This window comes from Moschus berezovskii, chromosome 4 (assembly GCF_049115385.1).
Source record: "Moschus berezovskii isolate FMDL1 chromosome 4, NW_MosBer_1.0, whole genome shotgun sequence".
Lineage (NCBI taxonomy): Eukaryota > Metazoa > Chordata > Mammalia > Artiodactyla > Moschidae > Moschus > Moschus berezovskii.
In genome coordinates, this window is record NC_142463.1 from 108,462,778 (window position 1) to 108,483,523 (window position 20,746).

General features: G+C 48.9%; 1 protein-coding gene across 3 annotated transcripts in view; it reads left to right on the forward strand.

Moving 5' to 3' along the window:
* Positions 1-20,746, forward strand: part of INTS3 (integrator complex subunit 3) — a 39,452-nt gene that overhangs the window by 11,131 nt on the left and 7,575 nt on the right. For all 3 annotated transcript variants that reach the window (XM_055402151.2, XM_055402152.2, XM_088835786.1), the window contains 18 exons: positions 247-330; positions 6,110-6,223; positions 6,418-6,502; positions 7,840-7,906; positions 10,193-10,337; positions 11,602-11,731; positions 13,006-13,103; positions 14,447-14,638; positions 15,566-15,653; positions 16,134-16,213; positions 16,672-16,763; positions 17,097-17,203; positions 17,936-18,055; positions 18,380-18,509; positions 18,918-18,972; positions 19,201-19,304; positions 19,816-19,860; positions 20,075-20,194. In XM_055402151.2, the coding sequence (XP_055258126.1) occupies positions 247-330; positions 6,110-6,223; positions 6,418-6,502; positions 7,840-7,906; positions 10,193-10,337; positions 11,602-11,731; positions 13,006-13,103; positions 14,447-14,638; positions 15,566-15,653; positions 16,134-16,213; positions 16,672-16,763; positions 17,097-17,203; positions 17,936-18,055; positions 18,380-18,509; positions 18,918-18,972; positions 19,201-19,304; positions 19,816-19,860; positions 20,075-20,194 (1,856 nt within the window). The remainder of the gene's footprint in view (positions 1-246; positions 331-6,109; positions 6,224-6,417; positions 6,503-7,839; positions 7,907-10,192; positions 10,338-11,601; positions 11,732-13,005; positions 13,104-14,446; positions 14,639-15,565; positions 15,654-16,133; positions 16,214-16,671; positions 16,764-17,096; positions 17,204-17,935; positions 18,056-18,379; positions 18,510-18,917; positions 18,973-19,200; positions 19,305-19,815; positions 19,861-20,074; positions 20,195-20,746) is intronic.

The following is a 20,746-nucleotide window of genomic DNA, read 5'->3' on the forward strand; positions in this document are numbered from 1 at the left end:
TGTGGAGTAGGATTTTCCACCCTTTTTCAAACACTCCATTTTCTGCCTCTGGCCTTCATCAAGCCTTGGAGAAAGCAGTATGGGTCCATCCTTTCTTTCCACCTCTCTCCTGAAACAGATGCCCATCACTTTTAGCTGATGATTCTCCTTTGCAGGTTACTCAAGAGTCCCAAGTTTCCTGGGAGCAGCTGTGCTCAAGAACTTTCTCTTGAGTGACAACTAGTTTTTTCTTTCCTCTTATCCCAGGTATGCAAAGGCCCCCCGCAACATGAGGAAATCTGCCTGGGCCTCTTCACCCTTGTCCTTACCGAACCAGCCCAAGCCCAGAAGGTAAGACTCCCTACTCTGGCCCCATATTCCCTTCTCAGATGTGATCTGAGAGAATGGTGGAACTTTTGATTTAACTGGTTTAGTATCAGACCCTTTGACCAGGGTTGGATCATCTTGTTCTCCAAATATAGTTACAACTAACTGCCTTTTCACTCGGTAAATGGGTCACTCTCTTAATAAAGTCCTTTCTTTATTAAGCTAAAAGTCAAGAAAATGCAGTTGTGAGAGTGAAAAGGGGTTTAAAGGGTTTTAAATAGTAGATTTTTGAGTCAGGGCTAAAAAGAGTTGGGATTTAATCCAAAGAAGAGCACAACTGTAAGCAAGTATGTTGAGAGTTCTTATCCAGAAGAGTGTGACCTGTGGTTCACAGGTTTTATCATTGCAGGTGAACAGAAAGCAGGTTTAACATTGCAGCAAGGAGGATTTAAATTAGACAGCTTGGAAGTTTCCTAGAGGCCTAGTGGTTAGGATTCTGGGCTTTTACTGCTGTGGCCTGGGCTCCTGCAAGCCATGCAACATGGCCCACTCCCCCACTCCCTCTCCCCAAATTAATTAATTAATTACTCTTTAAAATATTTATTTATTTGACTGTGCTGGGTCTTTATTGCTGCCCACAGGCTTTCTCTAGTTGCAGACAGTGGGGGCTACCCTCTAGTTGTGGCACACAGGCTTAGTTGCCCCGAGGCATGTGGAATCTTCCTGGACCAGGGATTTAACCCATATCCCCTGCATTGGCAGGCAGATTCTTAACCACTGGACCACCAGGGAAGTCCTAGAAAGCTTAATGTTAGGTGATGCCATAATAATGTAGTGATTAAGAGAAGACTGGAATACATTGGAGTCAGACTTCCTGAGGAATACTATATGAAAACTAGTCTGGAGTTCTTCACAAATGGAAGAGTCTCTTTCATGTATTGATATTCATAGAATGGTTTAAGAGAGATCCTTCCTTGAGGTGAGGGACTAAGCAGGATGTTCTCTTTGGATTCCATTCTTTCTATAATAAAGTAGCAAAATCCTGTCTTTTGCCTCTCTGGATTTCCGCTGTGTCCTTGAGTCTTGCATGATGGTTTAGAGACACATGTTGTATCTGGTATTAACTGCATGACACTTAACAGAGAAGAGCTTGGTGTGGTGGAATTCAGTTTTCTCCTTGCCCCTTCCTTGAACAAAGGGAGCGTGAAAGGAAATAGTCATGCTGTGTCCAGCATTGTGTTCGGCTCTATCCAGACATTTAATCTTCTCAGAAAGCCCATGTGAACCTGGCGGCTTTGTTCCCTTCCCCTAAACTGCTCTCAGTGCACCTGTAGAAACCTGGAGGTTGTTCAAGGAGAACCAAGGGAACGGCATTCTCAGGGACAAGACAGGATGCCCATGGTTCCCTGGCCTAGCTGCTTGTGGTCATGGCAAACCTGGGGTGAGGGTAGGTGGTAGGGCAGCAAGTATTGACAAGTCCCTGGTTTCCCAGGCCATTTCTGGGCTGGGACATTGTTGAGTTAAATTGACGTTTCATTTTCATAGCAAATTTATCATTGAGAACCTTAAAGACAAATGAACATCTCCAGTTTCGTGTTGTTAGTAACGTGATCCAGCCCAGCCTCACTGTTTTAAAGAAAGTGTTGACAAAGATGGGGGTGAAGCGTTGGGGTTAAGGTTTCATTTTCTCTCATGAGAGTTTTTATACATTCAGTTAAAACCTTATTTAGTCATCTCAGTGCAGATTCATCTTGCCCACTGGTTTTATTTGTGTTTCAGGTGAGATCTGAATCAGCTAGGGTAAATCAATAAATCTCAGGGAAGAGGGCAGGGCCCCATGGTATTTCTGCCTCTTTGCCTGACCAGTCAGTCAGAGGTCATAGGACTATGCATTATAAATGCTTATTATGTCATGAATTTGGCCATGCAGACATGACAAGGCACTAGAGCACCTTGTCTTCTTTAAGCCCCATGAGCGTGGCCTAGGCCCTCACCTTGGGTCTCATAGTTGGTTGACAGGGTTGGTTGCATCGGGGCTATTTTCACATGCTGGTTTCCAAGCACATCCCCTACCTAGGAGCCTCTTCAGACAAAGCGGGTGGAGACTGGGAATTAGAAGGATACAGTTTTAGGCAAATGAGGAACTATCAGGTATGACTCATTCAGAGGCCTTGAGCCAGCTCAGAGAGTGGTGGAAGAAGCTGCCCCATCTTCCAGTACTTTATCCTTCTTCCTAAAAGGGTGATTGTCTTACAGATACTCTGTCCTGCAGAAGTTTTTGGTGGGTGTAACTGATAACTGATCCCAATGCATTGTTTTAGGCTTCAGTTTAAACCAAGGGGAGTGTTCCCTAAGGGTTTCAGTTCAGTTCAGTCGCTCAGTCGTTTCCGACTCTTTGCGACCCCATGAATCACAGCACACCAGGCCTCCCTGTCCATCACCAACTCCCGGAGTTCACTCAAACCCACCTCCATCGAGTTGTGATGCCATCCAGCCATCTCATTCTCTGTCGTCCCCATCTCCTCCCGCCCCCAGTCACTCCCAGCATCAGAGTATTTTCCAGTGAGTCAACTCATCGCATGAGGTGGCCAAAGTATTGCAGTTCAGCTTTAGCATCAGTCCTTCCAATGAACACCCAGGACTGATCTCCTTTAGAATGAACTGGTTGGATCTCCTTGCAGTCCAAGGGACTCGCAAGAGTCTTCTCCAGCACCACAGTTCAAAAGCATCAGTTCTTCAGCGATCAGCTTTCTTCACAGTCCAACTCTCACATCCATACATGACCACGGGAAAAACCATAGCCTTGACTAGACAGACCTTTGTTGGCAAAGTAATGTCTCTGCTTTTTTAATATGCTATCTAGGTTGGTCATAACTTTCCTTCCAAGGAGTAAGTGTCTTTTAATTTCATGGCTGCAGTCAGCATCTGCAGTGATTTTGGAGCCCCCAAAAATAAAGTCTGACACTGTTTCCACTGTTTCCCCATCTATTTCCCATGAAGTGATGGGACCAGATGTCATGATCTTTGTTTTCTGAATGTTGAGCTTCAAGCCAACCTTTTCACTCTCCTCTTTCACTTTCATCAAGAGGCTTTTGAGTTCCTCTTCACTTTCTGCCATAAGGGTGGTGTCATCTGCATATCTCTGCATATCTGAGGTTATTGATATTTCTCCCAGCAATCTTGATTCCAGCTTGTGCTTCTTCCAGCCCAGTGTTCCTCATACTTGGAGTTAATTCTCTCTCTGGAACAGAAACTTAGTTAAGGAAAGAGCTATCAGGTGTTGGCGGAGAATAGAATGTACGTGGGGTGGATTTTGTTCCAGTTCTACCTGCCTAACTTGCAGCCTTGTGTTTATATTCTGAGTTTATTTCCTATTTGATGTCCAAACGGAATTGCTGGGAGCAGGCCTGGCTGGCTGACTGCAGCATGGTAGGAGGCTAAGTTGAAGGCCTTAACTTCTGCTCCGGTTCTAGTAGTCAGGGGATATAGGTGATAGGAAAGGATTTAACATTGATGCGAAGGTCCTTCTTCACCAAAGATACAACACCAGGCCCTGGCAGTTCTTGGTCCAGGTACTTCTCTCAGCAGATAGCTCTAGAAAGAAAATTGAGGGCTGTGAGGGCCGAGGCTGGAACATCACTGTTCCCAGCACAGGACAGGTATCCTTCCTCAGTACCTTCCTGTCACCTTTCCTCTCTTTTGGGAGCCTCTGTTTCCCACTGCGTTTTTCTACCCATCTACTTATCTTCCAAGCCAGCCAGCACACTGGCACAGTTTGGAGAGACACCTGGCAGCATCAAGAATATGATATGATGTGGTCCTCCTGGTGCCCGGCCGCATGCATTACCATAAGGTCCCGGATGGAGCATGGATTAGGCAGCCAGAACCTGCTTGCTTCGTCTGACCCTGCGTCTCCTGAGGGGCTGTCCTTCCCTGTCAGGGTCTCTTCTGCATTTCTGGGATTTCTGCTTTCCTTTGAACAGAAGGAAACAGCTCCTGTCTTACTAGTTGTGTCTCTGTCTTTGGCCTGACGTGAGTCTCCCTTCCGCCCTGCATCCCTCATCCTCTGCCTGTTCTGTGACTCACTCCTTTCGGGAAGGCTCCAGGGCTGAACCACATTTACTGACGAGCAAGTTGGCAGTAGTTCACTGGCTTCTCTTACCTCTTGTTCCCTTGCTTGTACTTTTGATCTCCCAGCCCTCCCTCCGGCAGATGGAGTCAGAGGATAATCAAATTCTCCTTTGAGTATGAAAAGTTTATGGCACCTGGGGGAATCTCTAAGTATTTTCATCAGAATGCTTAAGGGTAATAGAAGAAGTGGAAGTAGGATAGCTAATCTCTTAGGAGTCCCTAGACACACAAAGTCCAGGGAGCAGCTGGTCTTGAGGATTACTTCTCTCTCTCTCCTTTTTTTAAAAAAATTTTACATATTTTAAAATTTTTTGGCCATGCCACAGAGCATGTAGGATCTTATTTCCCAGACCAGGGATCGAACCTGCACCCCCTGCATTGGAAGCTCTGAGTCTTAACCACTGGACGGACCACCAGAAAAGTCCTGGAGTACTTCTCTTTTGAACACTTAGGATGAACAAGTTTAGGAATGTAGTAGTCTCAAAGCCACTGTAAACTCTTAACCTCCATCCCCAGCAGCCTCTTCTCCTTTCAGTTATTTCTGACAATAGTGTCGGGATGATTAAGAGCTTGGAATCCAGAGTTGGACTGCTGGGATTTGAATCTTCCTCTTATCTCTCATGTAACCTGGGGCAGATTACTTTAACCTCTCTGTGCCTGTTTCCTCATCTGTAAAAATAGAGATGATAATAAATAAGGTGACTATGTGATTCAGATGCAGGAAATAGAATATAAAGTTTTTGCACAATGCCAATGCATGTTCCCTGTTATAATTGCTGTTATTATTGATGCTGTCTTTGCCACTGGCCATCCGAGGTTGTGAGATACTGCCTATCTACAATTTTGCCCTTTGTGCTGAGACCCTGACAGCATAGAACCCAGCAGGCTGAGGAGGTTGCTAATGAGGTCCCCTAAGGTAGTCCTCCAGGAGTCTGGTCTCTTTAGAGAGACAGGGGAGAGAAACAGGAGCTCTCGAGGAAATTGGCATGTATTCCCTTACCACCCCCAGAGTTAGATGTGCGAAAGGACCCCTCCTTCTTCAATCCTCAACAGAAGCAAAGGGCAGCCTGGAGAAAAGAAGAAAGATGTTTCGTTAAGGAAGTTCGGTTTGGGTCTGCCCTTTCTTTCCGGGTCCATGGATCCTCTTTCCTTAATACTCCTAGCCCTTTGTTTCATCTGGCTGTGTCAGTAGAAGTCTAAAAATCTCTTTGAGATCCTTTCCGGCCTGTTCAACCAAACCCATTCTGCAGTGACCTTTTACTGGCAGATGAAAAGCAGATGGCCTCCACCTGGTTTTGCTCAGCTGGTGGCTTCAAACAGTGTGACGCTTTCTAAGGCGGGAGGTAGGGGGACAGGGAGCCTTTCTTAGCAGGCTTTTCTGTCTACTAGAGTAACTCAGTCCCTTTTCCCCACCCTGAGTGACAGAGCAAGGGATAGATTTGGGATGGTGGAGCCTATGGAAGGCTTGTGGAAAGGCTTTCCAGAGTGGAAAGTCTTGTTTGTTGGTCACTGAATGGTAAGCATGCCTTCTAGAGCAGAAAATTTTTCACTGTCACTTGTATCCCATTGGTAGTATTTACGTTGGAGAGGCTAGTGGGCTGGGGCCCCTTGTGAGTGGGGTCAGGAGTCTATCCTTAGCTTGCTGGCTGCTCACAAACCTCACTTCTTACAGTGTTACCGGGACTTGGCTCTGGTGAGTCGTGACGGCATGAATATTGTTCTGAATAAAATCAACCAGATACTCATGGAGAAGTACTTGAAGTTGCAGGATACCTGCCGTACTCAGGTAAGGCCAGGAAAAAAAAGAGATCCAGCTCAGAGACATAACAGAGAATGGATCCTCTCCTAAGGGGAAGGGAAGGAGGAATCAGGGGTAACACACCCCTGTCTTTGTACACCTAACTTATAAAATGAGTGGATTAGACCCTTTCTCAAATTTATAGGCCCTTCTCTTCATACATCTTTTTCTCTCTCCTTTAGTTGGTGTGGTTGGTACGGGAACTAGTGAAGAGTGGGGTTCTGGGAGCTGATGGTGTTTGCATGACATTCATGAAGCAGATTGCCGGTGAGTTGGATGGCAAGAGCATAAAGAAGAAAGGAATATGCAGTATGCCTAAGTCCAGTCTGTGGAGAATGATTGAGTGCCTAAGGGACTTGATTCCTGGATTGCTTAGACTCTTTCCTTTTGACCCAGGCATCTTCTGGCCACATATGTTGCACAAAGAAATTGAAAAATTACAGGGGGCCTTTTGAAGTGATAAGTCTTCACTCATTTTCCTTCCTGCCAAACTTGAGGCCTGATATAGAATATTTAGGCTGTTGTTGGCCTATTGTAACCAATCCTCACTCTGGGGTTTCGTGGCCTGTTGAATCAGGAAGAATCTGGAAGGAATGGGGGAGAAGCAAGGGTAAAATAATTGGTTCTCATCTCACTGTACCTTCAGAGCCCCCAACATCTTCTCTGGCTCCACCTCAATGTCTTAAACACTGAGGGCCAGTTTGAGGGACAAACTGTGTCACAGAATAGACCCTGACATTTAGACTTTGTTATCTTCTTGGCATCAGAGACATCTGTCTGAGCCACTAATTATCCAAGAGTCCTGCCCCTGCTACTTCTGTTCCCAAGATTACATGTGTTTGTTCAAAAATGACCCTGTCTTTCTACCTCACCATTGCCCCTTGGTTCTTTGCTTCCTCTTCAGGATTTTATATAACAGTGATGCTCCCATTGTGATGTGTATAAACCTTAATCTACGTGATGTGTGACTCTGTAAACTGAATTTTTACATTAGGATCTGGGGCAAGGCATAGCGTTGTTGTGCTGGCTATTTTTATCCATTCTCCTGGCACTTTCTTCCCTGTTTGGCACTCCCAGTCCCCACTTCTGATCCTACGATTTTGATCTGGCGTTACTGCTTGTTTAATTCTGCCCCAGGAAGTTTCATAGCAAGCACTTGAGACTGTGATACCTGGAGACCAAAAACCCTTGGCCTGTCTTGAGCTGAGCACAGGATTTGGGACATCCAGTGGCTGGACTGCAGCTGTTGCTTGCCCCCTGCACTTGTCAGGCCCTATTTGAAGTGTTCTTTCCAGCTGTGGGCTTTTCATATCTCCTTCCCAGACATTCCCTTTTAGGGGTCAAAGTAATCCCACTCCAACCCCCTATCTGTGGAAAGTAGCAGCTCTGATTTCTGGGAAAACCCCAAACCTTCCCTTCCCATCTCTCTGGAGGCGAAGAGGGAAAAATTAAAGCCTGACAAAACAAAGAGATTTTTCAGCCCTCAGAACATCAGTGATGGGATAACAGTTAGGGATGGAGCAGTAAGAGGGAGAAGTGTACTGGCTTAGCTGAGTCACTAATCAGAGCCATTCTGACTCTCTGTTTTCATCCCCTTTGATCAGGTGGGGATGTTACGGCAAAAAACATCTGGTTGGCAGAGAGTGTTCTGGATATCCTGATGGAGCAGAGGTAGAGTCTATTGTGAAGGGTGGGGCAAGAGCTGGATACAGCCACAGTGGGTGTGGGTGTGGGGTGCAAGGGTTGTGTGAGGAGCTGTCAGTGGCCCAAGAACATCTTAGGTTAGAGGGGTGATGTGGGGGAGGGAGCAGCCAGGTACCGGTGGCAAGACAGGGACTCAATGCCATGCTGCGGCCCAGGGGTGAGGGAGTGGGAGAGAAGGTTTTACTAAAACATCTCGGGGCCCAGGAAAAACTCATTTCATCTGATAAGGGTTTATTTTTGATCCAGACCTCCATGGAATGTTTATCTTTGGCGGGAGGTAGGGGAGAATGAACTCAGAAGAGTGGGGCCAGCCAACCACCCGGCCTGGCAGATGCCCCTGTTCTCCCTTCCAAGACTGTCCATCCTACCCATGCCCTCCTTTTGTTGACGTGGCCCAGGGGGTGGTGAGAATGAGGAGGTCGCTGAGGCCAGTGGTGCGGAGGGCATGAGACCAGCTGATTCTCCCCTTCTCCATCAGAGTGAAGGACCAGAAAATTCGAGGGCTGCTCCATATTTGAAGTTGTTTGGGCGTGAGGCCTACCTCTTGGTCCTGTGGCCTCAGTCTTCCTGTTGTGTGATTTCAGAGTCTTATTTCTGGGAGGGGACACCACAGTAGTCACATGATTGAGACGGCTGATAGTCTATATTTCCAGTGGTTTAGAAGAATGGACCACAGCCCTTCCTCAAACTTGTGAAAGATATGGCTGTGTTCTGTGCACTGCAGAACTGGAGCGCTGTGCCAGCTCTGCCAGGCAGTGCCACCTAGTGTCCTGGGCCTGGATGTGCAGCTGCAGGTGTGGCTGGCAGCACATCTTCCATCATTGGTACCAGCGCACAGCACATGAGCTCCTAGCAGTTTCTTATCAGATCTCTGTTTGTCTTAAGTCACTGGGCCTTCCTAACATCCTGGGTCAGAGGGTTTCACTTTGATCTTTCTCTTCATTACCCCATCCCACGTCTCAGATACGTTTATCACCTCCACTGGCAATCTTCCTAGGAAGTGGTTTTTCTAATTTTGTTCCTGGTGCTGTTCCCATACCTTAAAGCAGAATTTTTCTCATTTGGGCAGTCAGAGCACAGTCTTGCTGTACAGGTGTCAGATAACTGCCCTGCCTTTTCTCCTGCCCTCCAAAAAACACATCTTTTAATGCAAATGAATCCTTAGAAGTTTAAAACTGTCCTCTTTCACACCTTCCTTCCCACTCCTTCCCAGGTCTTTTTAGGGGTGTGGAATTAAAAGGTAACAGGCAGGGGAGGGGGGCCCACCCCAGTGGCCTTGGCTGCTGCTTTTACTCTGTGAAAAGAGAAGGCCAGAGTCTCTTAATTAGGTGGCTTGAGGCCACTTTTTCTGGAATCAGGATGTTGCCTGGCTGGATTAATTAAACTCCTGTCTTCTTCCTCTGGTTCCCTGTCTTCCAGCAGGGGTGCTAAAACCCTTACAGACCGCTTGCTTAGGGGAGACAGCTCCCCAGTTTTGGTGATTTGAGCCAGCGTTGGAGTCTTTGAATCTCCCCACAGTTTGTTAGTACTCCTCTTCAAGCAACAGGGAATGCAGTTCTTCCATTACCCCCTTTTCTCCAGGGAATGCCTAAAACTCCTGGGAAAATAAGCTTCGCCGTCCAAAATCATGTTTTTCTTTTCAGATTATGATTTAAGGCAGGTGACTCATTGACTGGGAGTGGGATCAGTGGCCAGAGAACAAATCAGGGGAACATTTGTGACGTGGTAGGCTGGTAATGACAAGTATACCCAATGTTTTCTGAAATCTCCACGGTCCTGAAAGGGTCTTGATAATCCCTAGTGGTCCTTGGGCTGCACTTTAAGAACTGCAGACTGAGGGACACTTGCACACCTTTTTATTCCTAGCCTGAGTCAGGCAGAAGCTATGGCTTATCTCTGTCCCTTGTACCTCTCTCAGGGCTTAGCACACGGTAGGCACTCCATTAATGTTTGAATGACTGAGTCAACAAATTTATTTTACTAGAAGTTAAGTACTTATGTGGTAGAGATTGCTTTCATTTAGCACTTGTCTTTATTGGGCACCTCGTAGAGCGAGAGGAAGATGTCCCCACCTTGGCCAGTTAATAGTCCAAGACAGATAACTACAGCACGAGTGAGCGGTTCAGGACCAGAAACTTCCTCCCGGTGCTCACCATCAGACATTTCCGAGGCACCGGAGCCACGTGTGGGGGGAACTGGCTGGGTCCAGATGCAGCACAGGCACCCATGTCTCCCGTGTCTCCCCCCACGCAGGGAGTGGGTACTGAAGAGCAGCATCCTCATTGCCATGGCTGTTTACACATACCTCCGCCTCATCGTCGACCACCACGGGACGGCCCAGCTCCAGGCCCTGAGGCAGAAGGAGGTGGACTTCTGCATCTCGCTGCTTCGGGAGCGGGTGAGGACAAAAAACCCGCAGGAAAGTTAGACGCAGAAAGGGACACCTCTTGTCAGCTCTGTGGTGACCTGGGGCCAGAGATGTGGTGGAGATAGAGGTGGTTCAAGGTCTGTTGGTCTTTCATCACTGTAAGACAGATGAGGGTAGCAGGGTGGAGGAATCAGTGTGGAGCAGCCCTAGTTCCTGCGATGGCAGCTGTAAGATGGGTGGATGGCATCGCTGATTCAGTGGACACGCACTTGGGTGAACTGTGGAGATGGTGAGGGACAGGAAGGCCTGGCTTGCTGCAGTCTGTGGGGTCCCAAAGAGTTGGACACAACTTAGAGACTAAACAACAACTAAGCCCCAGTTCCTGGAATGCTGCTGGTTACACTGGCATCCTAGGGACTTTCCTGGTCAGCTTCACGGGCGCTGTCACACAGCACATCACAGACAGAAGCTGTCTTGTGTTTCCACTGTTAACGTTATCCCCACCCACCCCCCTGCCTGCCGGGGTAACTGCCATGATCAAGTGGGATAGTGGATTGTCCACAGTCAGATCTCCCAGGAGAGACAGATTCTAGAGTTAAAGCTGTCTAATGCAGTAGCCACTAGCCACGTGTCACAATATAAGCTAAAATTAATTGATATTAGGGACTTCCCTGGCAGTCGAGTGGTTTGGACTCTGTGCTCCTAGTGCAGGAGTCATGGGTTCAGTCCCTGGTTGGGGAACTTGGGTCGCACATGCTGCACAGTGTGGCCAGGGTATAAAAACACACACACATTGTAATTAGACGAAAATTTTAAATTCAGTTCCTTAGTTGAATTAGACACGTTTCAAGTGCTCATTTGCCACATGTGGCTAATGGATATCCTTTTGGACAGCACAACTAGAGGTCATGTCATCACCACAAAGTTCTGTTGGACCAAGCCAGTTCTGGGGTAAGGTGTCTGGGGCTCAACTTACCAGCCCTAGCCTTTTGGAATGTTTGTGTCCCTTGACCTGGACTGAAACCATTCTGGGAGGAGCAGGCCACAGATTAATGTGACAGCAGCCGGGCTTCAGCAGTTTTCAGTAAACTCTCCTTGATTTCACTCCCCAACTTCAGCTCTCTTCCCCTTGAACAGCTTCTGGAGCCAATCCCTTGGTTCCAGAAAAAATTGTGTAATCCATTCGACCCTCATTCCTCCACTCCCTAGAACATATTGTTCCTTCCTCCCTGCAGCAGGTAGACAGTTCTTGTTTTTATTCTCTTTCCCATCTCCCACATCCCACCCGATCTAGTTCATGGAATGTTTGATGATTGGCCGAGACCTCGTCAGACTGCTTCAGAATGTTGCCAGGATACCAGAATTTGAACTGCTTTGGAAAGATATTATCCATAACCCTCAGGCCTTGAGTCCTCAGTTCACAGGTAAGTAAGGGTTGAGGCATCCTGTCCTTGAGAGGTCAATCGAGAGGGCAGAAGTGGGTGGATAGGAGAGGCTTTGGCAGTCAGGTTTAAGAAGCTTGGGACTGGGCAAGCTCTGCCGGGGACAGCTGGATGTGGGAACGGCGGGAGTACACAGAACATTCATGTTCCCAGACAGTCCCTATGTGGCAGGCTCTAGCTGTCTGTCATTTAAGAGAAAGTGAGACAGAGAACTGTAATCCTCCTTCTCCTGTCCCGGCAGTTCTTGGGCTCAAGAGGTGAGCCGATGACCAGTTCCCAGCTTCACTGAGTGTCAGGAGTGTCAGAGGTCAGCTTGTGAGACTGACTCAGCAGAGGCACTGGAATTTGTCCTGTAAGCGAAGGCTCCTCCCCAGGAACCGTGATGCCTCTGAATTCCAAGGATCCAGCTTAGCCAAAATCCTCTGTGGGGGAGGGAGCGTGTCTGTGTGCCTCCCCCAACGAGGCCCTTTTCATCTCCCTTTTGCCTTCCCAGGGTCCTTATGTCTAAACAGTGACTGCACAGCTTTGTTCCCAGCCTGTCTCTAACGTGCGTGTGTGTGTGGTGTGTGCACACGTGCACACGTAACCCGAGTGTAGCAGTCTGGGACTGGGGAGTCAGGAAAGAGGAGAGGCACACTCCGGTTCCACACTGTGTTGTACGTTCTTTTATGGAAACGTACTGAGTTGTTTTAAGTGCCTGCTGTGTGCTAGGCTCGTGTGTGTTAACTCATTTAATACTCAGAACACCCCTGTAAGATGAATATTTTACTTTCGATGTTTACAGATAAAGAAAATGAGGTTCAAGGAGATTAAGTATTTTGCCCAGGGCCACACAGCTAGTAAGTGTCAGAGGTAGGATTTGGATCCAGGTCTGTCTGACTCCACAGTTCGTGCTTATGCCACAACACCACACTGATCCCAGGACCCAATGGTGGGACCATCAGGAGCAGAAAGAGAGGCTAGGGTGTCCCAAAACTTTCCCTAACTTTCCCACATGTTGCCAACTGGAATAATGTGAGTAGGAGGCTCTGGACGGCCAGTAGAAGAAAAGAAGGACTACATCTGGGTCCTGGGGATGGTGGTTGGATGGAGCAGATCATTCAGATGCTGGTTAGAACCCCCTCTTGCTCGTGTCTTAGAATTTCCCCAAGAGCAAGACCATTGGCCATTGGTACCTGGCCCAGGTGACCCACCTGCCTTCTGTTCTTTCTGGTCATCAGTCTTCTCTTTTCTCATTCCTTCCATACTTGGTTCAGGTATCCTACAGCTTCTTCAGTCAAGAACATCTCGAAAATTCCTAGCATGTCGTCTAACCCCAGACATGGAGACTAAGCTTCTCTTCATGACATCCCGGGTAAGCTAACCCACTTCAGCAGGAAGGGAAGCTGCAGGTGCTAGCTGGACTTCTGCCTTCAGCCTGCAGATGTCTCATGGAGGGCCGGTCAAGTGTGTGATTGGGCATAGAGCTAAGAACTGGGGATGCGGTGTTGAGAAAGACATAACAGTTCCAGTTCTTACGAAGCTTTCAGTCTAAAGCAGTCATTAAACTGATACTTACATACAAGTAATGTAATTGACCATTGTGAAATGTGCTATAGAAGAGTAGAGTGAGAGTGTTCATTCTGGGAAACTCGTGGTTCCTCTGGGTGAGCCATTACCTCTCAGGAAGAGAACTACAGCCTTCTGGTTTCCAAACATGGCTGAATTATGACAGCATTGCTTGCTGCTGCTGCTGCTAAGTCGCTTCAGTTGTGTCCGATGCTGTGCGACCCCAGATACGGCAGCCCACCAGGCTGCCCCGTCCCTGGGATTCTGCAGGCAAGAACACTGGAGTGGGTTGCCATTTCCTTCTCCAATGCATGAAAGTGAAAAGTGAAAGTGAAGTCGCTCAGTCGTGTCCAACTCTTTGCGACCCCTTGCTTGAGGAGCGTGTTAAAAACACACCTTCCTGAACCTTACTCTCCCAGAGAATCTGATTGTGACATCTGCATTTTTAACAGACTTTCTAGGCAGCAACTTTTGTGCAGCTAGTCTGGTGTTAAGGAACCACTGCTCTAGCCAGCTTTCAGTTTCCCAAGTCATCCAGGAGAACTGTCTAGATCTGGGCTGTCCCACGTGGTAGCCACTAGCCACATGTTGCAATTTAAATTAGTTACAATTAAATAAAATTTAAAGTCCAATACCTCAGTTTGAGCTGCTACATTTTAGGAGCTCAATAGGCACCATCATTGCTGAATGTTCTGTTGGACTGTGTTGATTTAGTTTTGTTTTTGGTTTTTTTTTTAACCTTTCTCATCTCTGTTTTGGTTGAATTGGGAATAGAAGAGGAAATCTAGGCCTTCCCCTTTGGAAGGGTTGCTCTTTGTACCCACTTAGAGTCCACTTAGGGGAAGGACTTGGCTGGAAGAAGATTTGGAGAATCTCTGTGTTTTGGATAATGATCCTGTTAGGTCATTCAGCCTAGGAAAGCTTTCAGTCAGTGCTGGGTAGACAGCATTCTTTTTAAATTGAGAAAGAGTTAAATCAGGATGTCTTCCCAAAGGCAGAGAGTTGAGAGACAATAAGAATTAATGACTAAGTCGTGGGAAGAGATTGAGGTCTAGGTCAAACCTAGAGTTGAATGGTGCTCATTTCCCTCTGTCCAGAGATCCCACCCTCCCTTCCTAGCTCTTCTTTCTAACGTTTCCTTCCCCCAAGGTGCGGTTTGGTCAACAAAAGCGATACCAGGATTGGTTCCAGCGCCAGTACCTATCAACCCCAGACAGTCAGTCTTTGCGCTGTGACCTCATTCGCTACATCTGTGGAGTTGTCCACCCTTCCAATGAAGTGCTGAGTTCAGATATCTTGCCCCGATGGGCCATCATTGGCTGGCTGCTGACAACGTGCACGGTGAGGGGCTGGGCGAAGGGTGGAGGCTACAGGGTGGTGACCCCTCTCTCCCTCATGTCCCATACCTGCATGCTTCCTCCTGACTCTCTGGGCCACCTGACCCCAACGGGCCCCTTTTCACTCTCTTCCTCCTGAGTTTCTCAGCCTTTGCCCTGCCTCCCTTCATATCTCTGGAAGGTTACTCACACTTTTTATTTCCCATGTGAGTTTAGGGTTGAACAGTTTCATCTGAACCTTTACTGCCAGTCTCCAAGCCTGGGTTTCTCAGGCATCCCTGTCTTTCCTGTTAGCTTCCAGAGACCACATGTGATTATTCCTCCGAACTGTTCCTGACTCACATTCAGGTCTTGTGTTCCTTACACCCTTACTTTCGGGCCTTTTGGCGTCAACTCTGGATACTTCCCTTCTCCGAACAGGGTGAATCCACAGTAGAGCCATTTCCTTCCCAGCGTTTCCTATCTGTACCTGGGGTGGGAAACTGTTCTCTGGCATCCAGCTGCCCTCTGACCTCTCCTGACAGGGTTCCCCCTCCCCTGTCTGACTGGATCCTTGGAATGTGCTGATTCAGATAAAACAGCAAGCTATGCCTAGGGTCTTCCCTTCAGGAATGTGCCTGGGGAGCTCAGCACAGGCAACTGAGGGGCTAGTCTGAGTGTCTTAGCTCAGGGGTGATCAGGGGACCCCCAGGCCCAGATGTTCTCCTTGTGGGTTCAAGAACCCAAACCGATCCCCAGCCCCTTGGTTGGTGAGACCTCATACACAGATTTGGGTGTCTTCACCCCTGGGGTGGTTCCACCCTGACTCACTAGAAACTTAATTTTTGTGGATGGAACAGTTACGTGGGCCCTGGAATCAGCCTTGGGCTTCTGCAGGGAAGAGAGCTAGTTGATGAAATTAGCCTTTTTTCTTCTTTTTTTTTTTTTCCAGTCAAATGTCGCTGCCTCTAATGCCAAGCTGGCTTTGTTTTACGACTGGCTGTTCTTTAGCCCAGACAAGGATAGCATTATGAACATAGGTATGTGACCAAGCCCAGGCAGCGCCACTCCCCAGCCCCCCAGTGCTGCTGCCTGTCTCCGTGATAGTGGCCGTAAATGTCAGGGCAGCGTGGTGTGGAGGCAGCTTATCTGGAGCAGTTCCGTTGTTCCTCATCTGTGCTCCCTTGACCTAGAAAGAAAATTGCTTTGATGAGGCTGAGCGACCATCCCACCCCCTTCACCCCATAGCCTTGCGTTCGGGCTTTGAGTTGGGAGGGCCCAGGCAGAGGAAAAGCCTGTGCTATCTCCTGCCACCTCCCTCCTCCAAGCTGAATGCTGGGACAGGAAGGGAGATGAGGGCTGTGAGCCATTGTGGGGAGTGTCTGCTTTTGGGTCTGCTCAGCAGAACTAGAAGGGGGTGGGGAAGACGTAGCTTTCTCTGGAGCCATTCGTATATATTGATAGCTTATTTTATGGGGACTCTCTGATGTGGGGGGACCCTTTAATTCCACACTCTCCAGAACCAGCCATCCTGGTCATGCATCACTCCATGAAGCCCCACCCAGCCATCACTGCCACACTCCTGGACTTCATGTGCCGTGTAAGTGCCGTAGCCCTTTGTTCTCCCCATGTCCACCCAGCAGAGTTAAATGTGTGTCCTTCTAACCTTGGCAGTCAGTGAATAGGTCTTCCCAGTGCCCCTTGACTGTGGAAGCAGATGTGGGTCATGGTCATGGGTCCTTTGTCCTATGTTAGTGAAGCTTCTCTCCCACATTCCTCCTGTCTCCGGTTGGATCTTTCCATGTCTCCATGGGGTTTCTTAGCCTCAGGGATGATGACTTCAGGTAAAATTCCATCTCCTTGAGGAGCTCCCCGGATGAGTAAGAGTTTCCCATTTTAACAGTGCAGGACAATCAGGAACATTCCAGTCCTTTCTGCAGCCATACCTCCCAGGGTTTCCTGACTGAAACCAAAGCTGCTTTTTAGATCTAGTTCAGCAGAACAGTCTGGATGGAAGGTCCTGCCCTGTGCTCATTTTCTGCTCTTCTTCCCTTCCAGATCATTCCCAACTTCTATCCACCGCTGGAGGGCCATGTGCGGCAAGGTGTCTTTTCCTCCCTAAATCACATTGTGGAGAAACGGGTCCTGGCGTAAGCACTTCATGTGTCTGTGGGGCAGGGAAACCAGTTCTTTTCTCATTTTTCACTAGGTCAGGCGTGGCCAGATCCTGCTGTAGCACTGCCGACCCTTTCCCTTGAGACGTATAGAGCGTACTCGCTCTACTGCAGACTGCTAGGCATATGTCCTCTTGCCTCTTAGAGGGTTTCTCTCTTGCAGAGGGATTCAGATGCCTTCCCCAGTGACCCTTCCCAGGGAGTATTGCCCAGTTGTACCATTGGGCTTAGACATGTTTATTGTTTAGTTCCATGTGACATTAGAAGTGAGGAGCTCTGATTTTGACCTTCATTCATGTTCCACATTAGGCATTTGGCTCCCCTCTTTGACAACCCAAAGTTGGATAAGGAGCTGCGGGCAATGCTGAGGGAGAAGTTTCCTGAGTTCTGCAGTTCGCCCAGCCCACCTGTGGAAGGTATAGGCCCGCCCAGTCCATCACCGATTTCAGCAGAGGGATGGAGACATCTAGGTGCTCAGACTAGAACCCTGGTTTAGGATGTCATGTGCTCCACCTCTGTGACCCTGTCCCATTCAATTTCTATTGCCCCAGTTTTTTCTTTTGTTCATTTTTATGTCGTCTTCCTTGGTTCTCCTTCTCCATCTTATCTGCTTTTCACTGACATCCCTTGCTCTCTTAACTCTTTTTTTTTTTTTCTTACCCACCTCTCCTGAGTAGGTAGAAGGCCTTCATGGAATGTATGTTTATCTCACTTTAGCTTTGTCCATCTCTTCTTTCTTCTCAGCCTCAGGCCCTGTCCTCTGATGAGAGGTTGTCATGTTGGTCTCAAATCTTGCTTCCAATTCCAGGCAGATCCCCTTCCTTTTTTGTTTTGGGGTAAGGGCTTAAGCTAGGCAGAGCTTTCCAACTTGGTTCTAAGTTAAAGAGCACTTGAAACTGTGCCTGATCTTATCTACTGGCTGATCCTCAGCTGAGCATAGAGGCATCAGGTTCTGCACTGCTCTCATTGCTGGCAAAATCCCCCCCAAAAAGCCCTGGAGGGTGGAGGACAAAATGCCTGTCCTTTCAAGGTCCATGTTCCATTTAGGTCATGAGCTCCTTATCCTCCCACTTGCCCTCTTGTCTCCCCTTCCCAAGAGCATGGGACACAGGAAGCCATCAAATGCCTTGTCTTTCTTTACTTCCAAGTCAAAATTGAGGAGCCAGTTTCCATGGAGATGGACAACCACATGTCAGACAAGGAAGAGAGTTGCTATGACAACGCAGAGGCAGCCTTCAGTGACGATGAGGAGGACCTCAACAGCAAAGGTAGTCCAGGCTTGGGTCAGTCCTGAGAGGACTAGCTGACAGGAGCGGCCTCTCTGTCCTCTCTGTGCCTCTGAGTTTTGTTATCAGTGTTCCTGCATGAGACTCCAGAACTTGACACTGAAGCAGGAAGGAAAAAGGACCAGTGGTCCCTGCCTTTTCTAGCTTCCTGAGGCTAGAACACGCCACACTCAGGGAAGTGCTTCCGGCACTCAATAGTGAATGGTGCGCACCCAGCTCGGGTCAGGAGGGCCAGACTGTTCAAGGGGCTGTCTGTGCTTCTCATGTCTGGGCCGAGTGACTCCTTTCCTAAATCACTCCCTTCAGGGAAGAAGAGAGAGTTTCGCTTCCACCCGATCAAGGAGACAGTGGTGGAGGAACCAGTTGATATTACCCCTTATCTTGACCAGCTAGATGAGTCCCTGAGGGACAAAGTGCTCCAGCTCCAGAAGGGGAGGTGGGTGCCGGCCCTGGGTGTCTGCCTGGTGCTTGGTGGGTGGCAGACGGGTGGGTTTGGAGGGGTTCTGGTCGGGGTGTATGGAGAGGTGACTGAAGCTGCACAGGAGATGCCTTCTGCAATCTAGGTTGCGAGGTGTGGGCTGAGAGGGGGCAGCCTTGTTTCTCAGCACTCCAGGCTCTCACTCCAGGGTTCTGAGTAGCAGAGCCTCCAGGACCCTAAGCAGTACTGTGGGGATTCCCCTTCTCTTTGGCCTCTGCCCAGAGAACAACAGGTTCTGCCCCGAGGCCCTCTCCCCGCAGCCGGATTCCCACGGAGCTCCTTTGTTTTGTCTGTGTGCACGTGAGCGTGCTTGCACCTCCGCTCTTCTCTGTGTCCCTGAGATTTCCTCTCCCTTCTGCTCTGTAGTGACACAGAGGCCCAGTGTGAGGTCATGCAGGAAATCGTGGACCAGGTCCTGGAGGTGAGGAGGAACCTGCCCCCTTCAGGGAGGAAGCAGCCCAGTCTGCCCAGCCCAGAGCCCCCCAGGCAGCTGACTCCCAGCTTCGCCTCCTCTGGATGGGTCCCTTCTGCTGGGGGTGGGGGGTGCTGCTGACCGTGGAGCTGGAAGCAGATGCGTTCAGAGGCTCTGGGTAGTGGGGGCAGTGAGGCTGGATCTGGGTGGTGACGGTCTCCTCTTCTTACCACCCAGGAAGACTTTGACTCGGAGCAGCTGTCTGTCCTCGCTTCCTGCCTACAGGAGCTCTTCAAGGGCCACTTCCGAGGGGAGGTGCTGCCTGAGGAGATCACTGAGGAGTAAGGCGCATCCTTCTGGACCCTTCCCACCCCCACCCCCACCCCCACCCCAGCCTCAGGAAGCTAGAGGTACGCTCTTAAGGCCCGAGTCCAAGAGGCACCTTGCTGGGGACCTGAGAAAAATCATCTCTTTGTTTTTCTTCTCACACGTATTGATTCACTTACACGAGGATTTAGTTTTACCTGCTGAGCACCGAACACACTGGGTCAGTGGACTCGCAGCCCTCCCTGCATGCTGCACTCAGCAGCTGCTCCAGGTGGGATTGGACCCTCTCCTGGAACTCCCTGAAGGGCAGGAGTCTCACTCACAGTGACAACAACCAGACTGGTTCCACGTTAGGCCCCTGATTTCTCTGTGAGCAGGCCTCTGGGGCAGCAGGAACTGCCATGCTCCTTAAGAAAGGAGAAGGCTGGCATCTAGGCTCAAACTGGTTCTCCGTAATAGCTGGCTGTAGCTCACCTTTCCTCCTCTGTCCTGCATGGACTCTCATATATCACCTTCATCTTGTAGGTCCCTGGAGGAGTCTGTGGGGAAGCCTCTCTACCTAATATTTAGGTAAGCCTCTCTATCTGATGTTTAGGTCTAGCTATAGGAGATGCTGCCCTCTCCACCCTCCCTATCAGCACGCTTATGCTTCTGTCCTGGGGTAATGAGGCTCCTCCAGAAAGGAGGGTATGCAGTGGGAACAGACAGCCATGCCCCCCAGAAGTGCCATAGGAGAGTCTGCCGGAGGTAGAGCTCTCCTCTGTGCTCCCATCTCCCACTCCAGGAACCTGTGCCAGATGCAAGAAGACAACAGCAGCTTCTCTCTGCTTCTGGACCTTCTCTCTGAGCTGTATCAAAAGCAGCCCAAGATTGGCTACCACCTGCTCTACTACCTAAGGGCCAGGTGGGTGTGGTCCCATGTAAGAAGGTGTCAGGCGGCATCCTGGAGAGTGTCTCTCCTCTCATACCTGACTCCCCAGCCCCCTTGGTTGTCATCACCAGAGTTCTGTGTGTGTGTGTGTGTGGTGTGTGTGTGTATGTGTAACAGTTTTAAAGTGTACAATCAGTGGTTTTAGTATATTCATAAAGAGATATAAGGATTACTGCTGTCTAATTTAGAATGTTTTCATCACCCCAAAAAGAAACCCCATACCTGTTAGCAGTCCCTTTCCCATTCTCCCTTTCGCCCAGCCCGTGTAACACTGGTCTACTCTTCTATCTCTGTAGGTTTACTTATTCTGGATAGTTCATATGCACGGAACCAAACAGTGTCTGATTTCTCATGACTAGTTTTTTCACTAGCCCAGTGTTTTCAAGGTTTATCCCATTGGACTGTGTGTCTGTCCTTCATCCTTTCTCACGACCACATAACCCACTGCGATTTATTCACCCGTTCACCTGGCGATGGTCATTTGGGTTGTTTCCACTTTGCTGTCTGTTGTGAATAGAGCTGCTG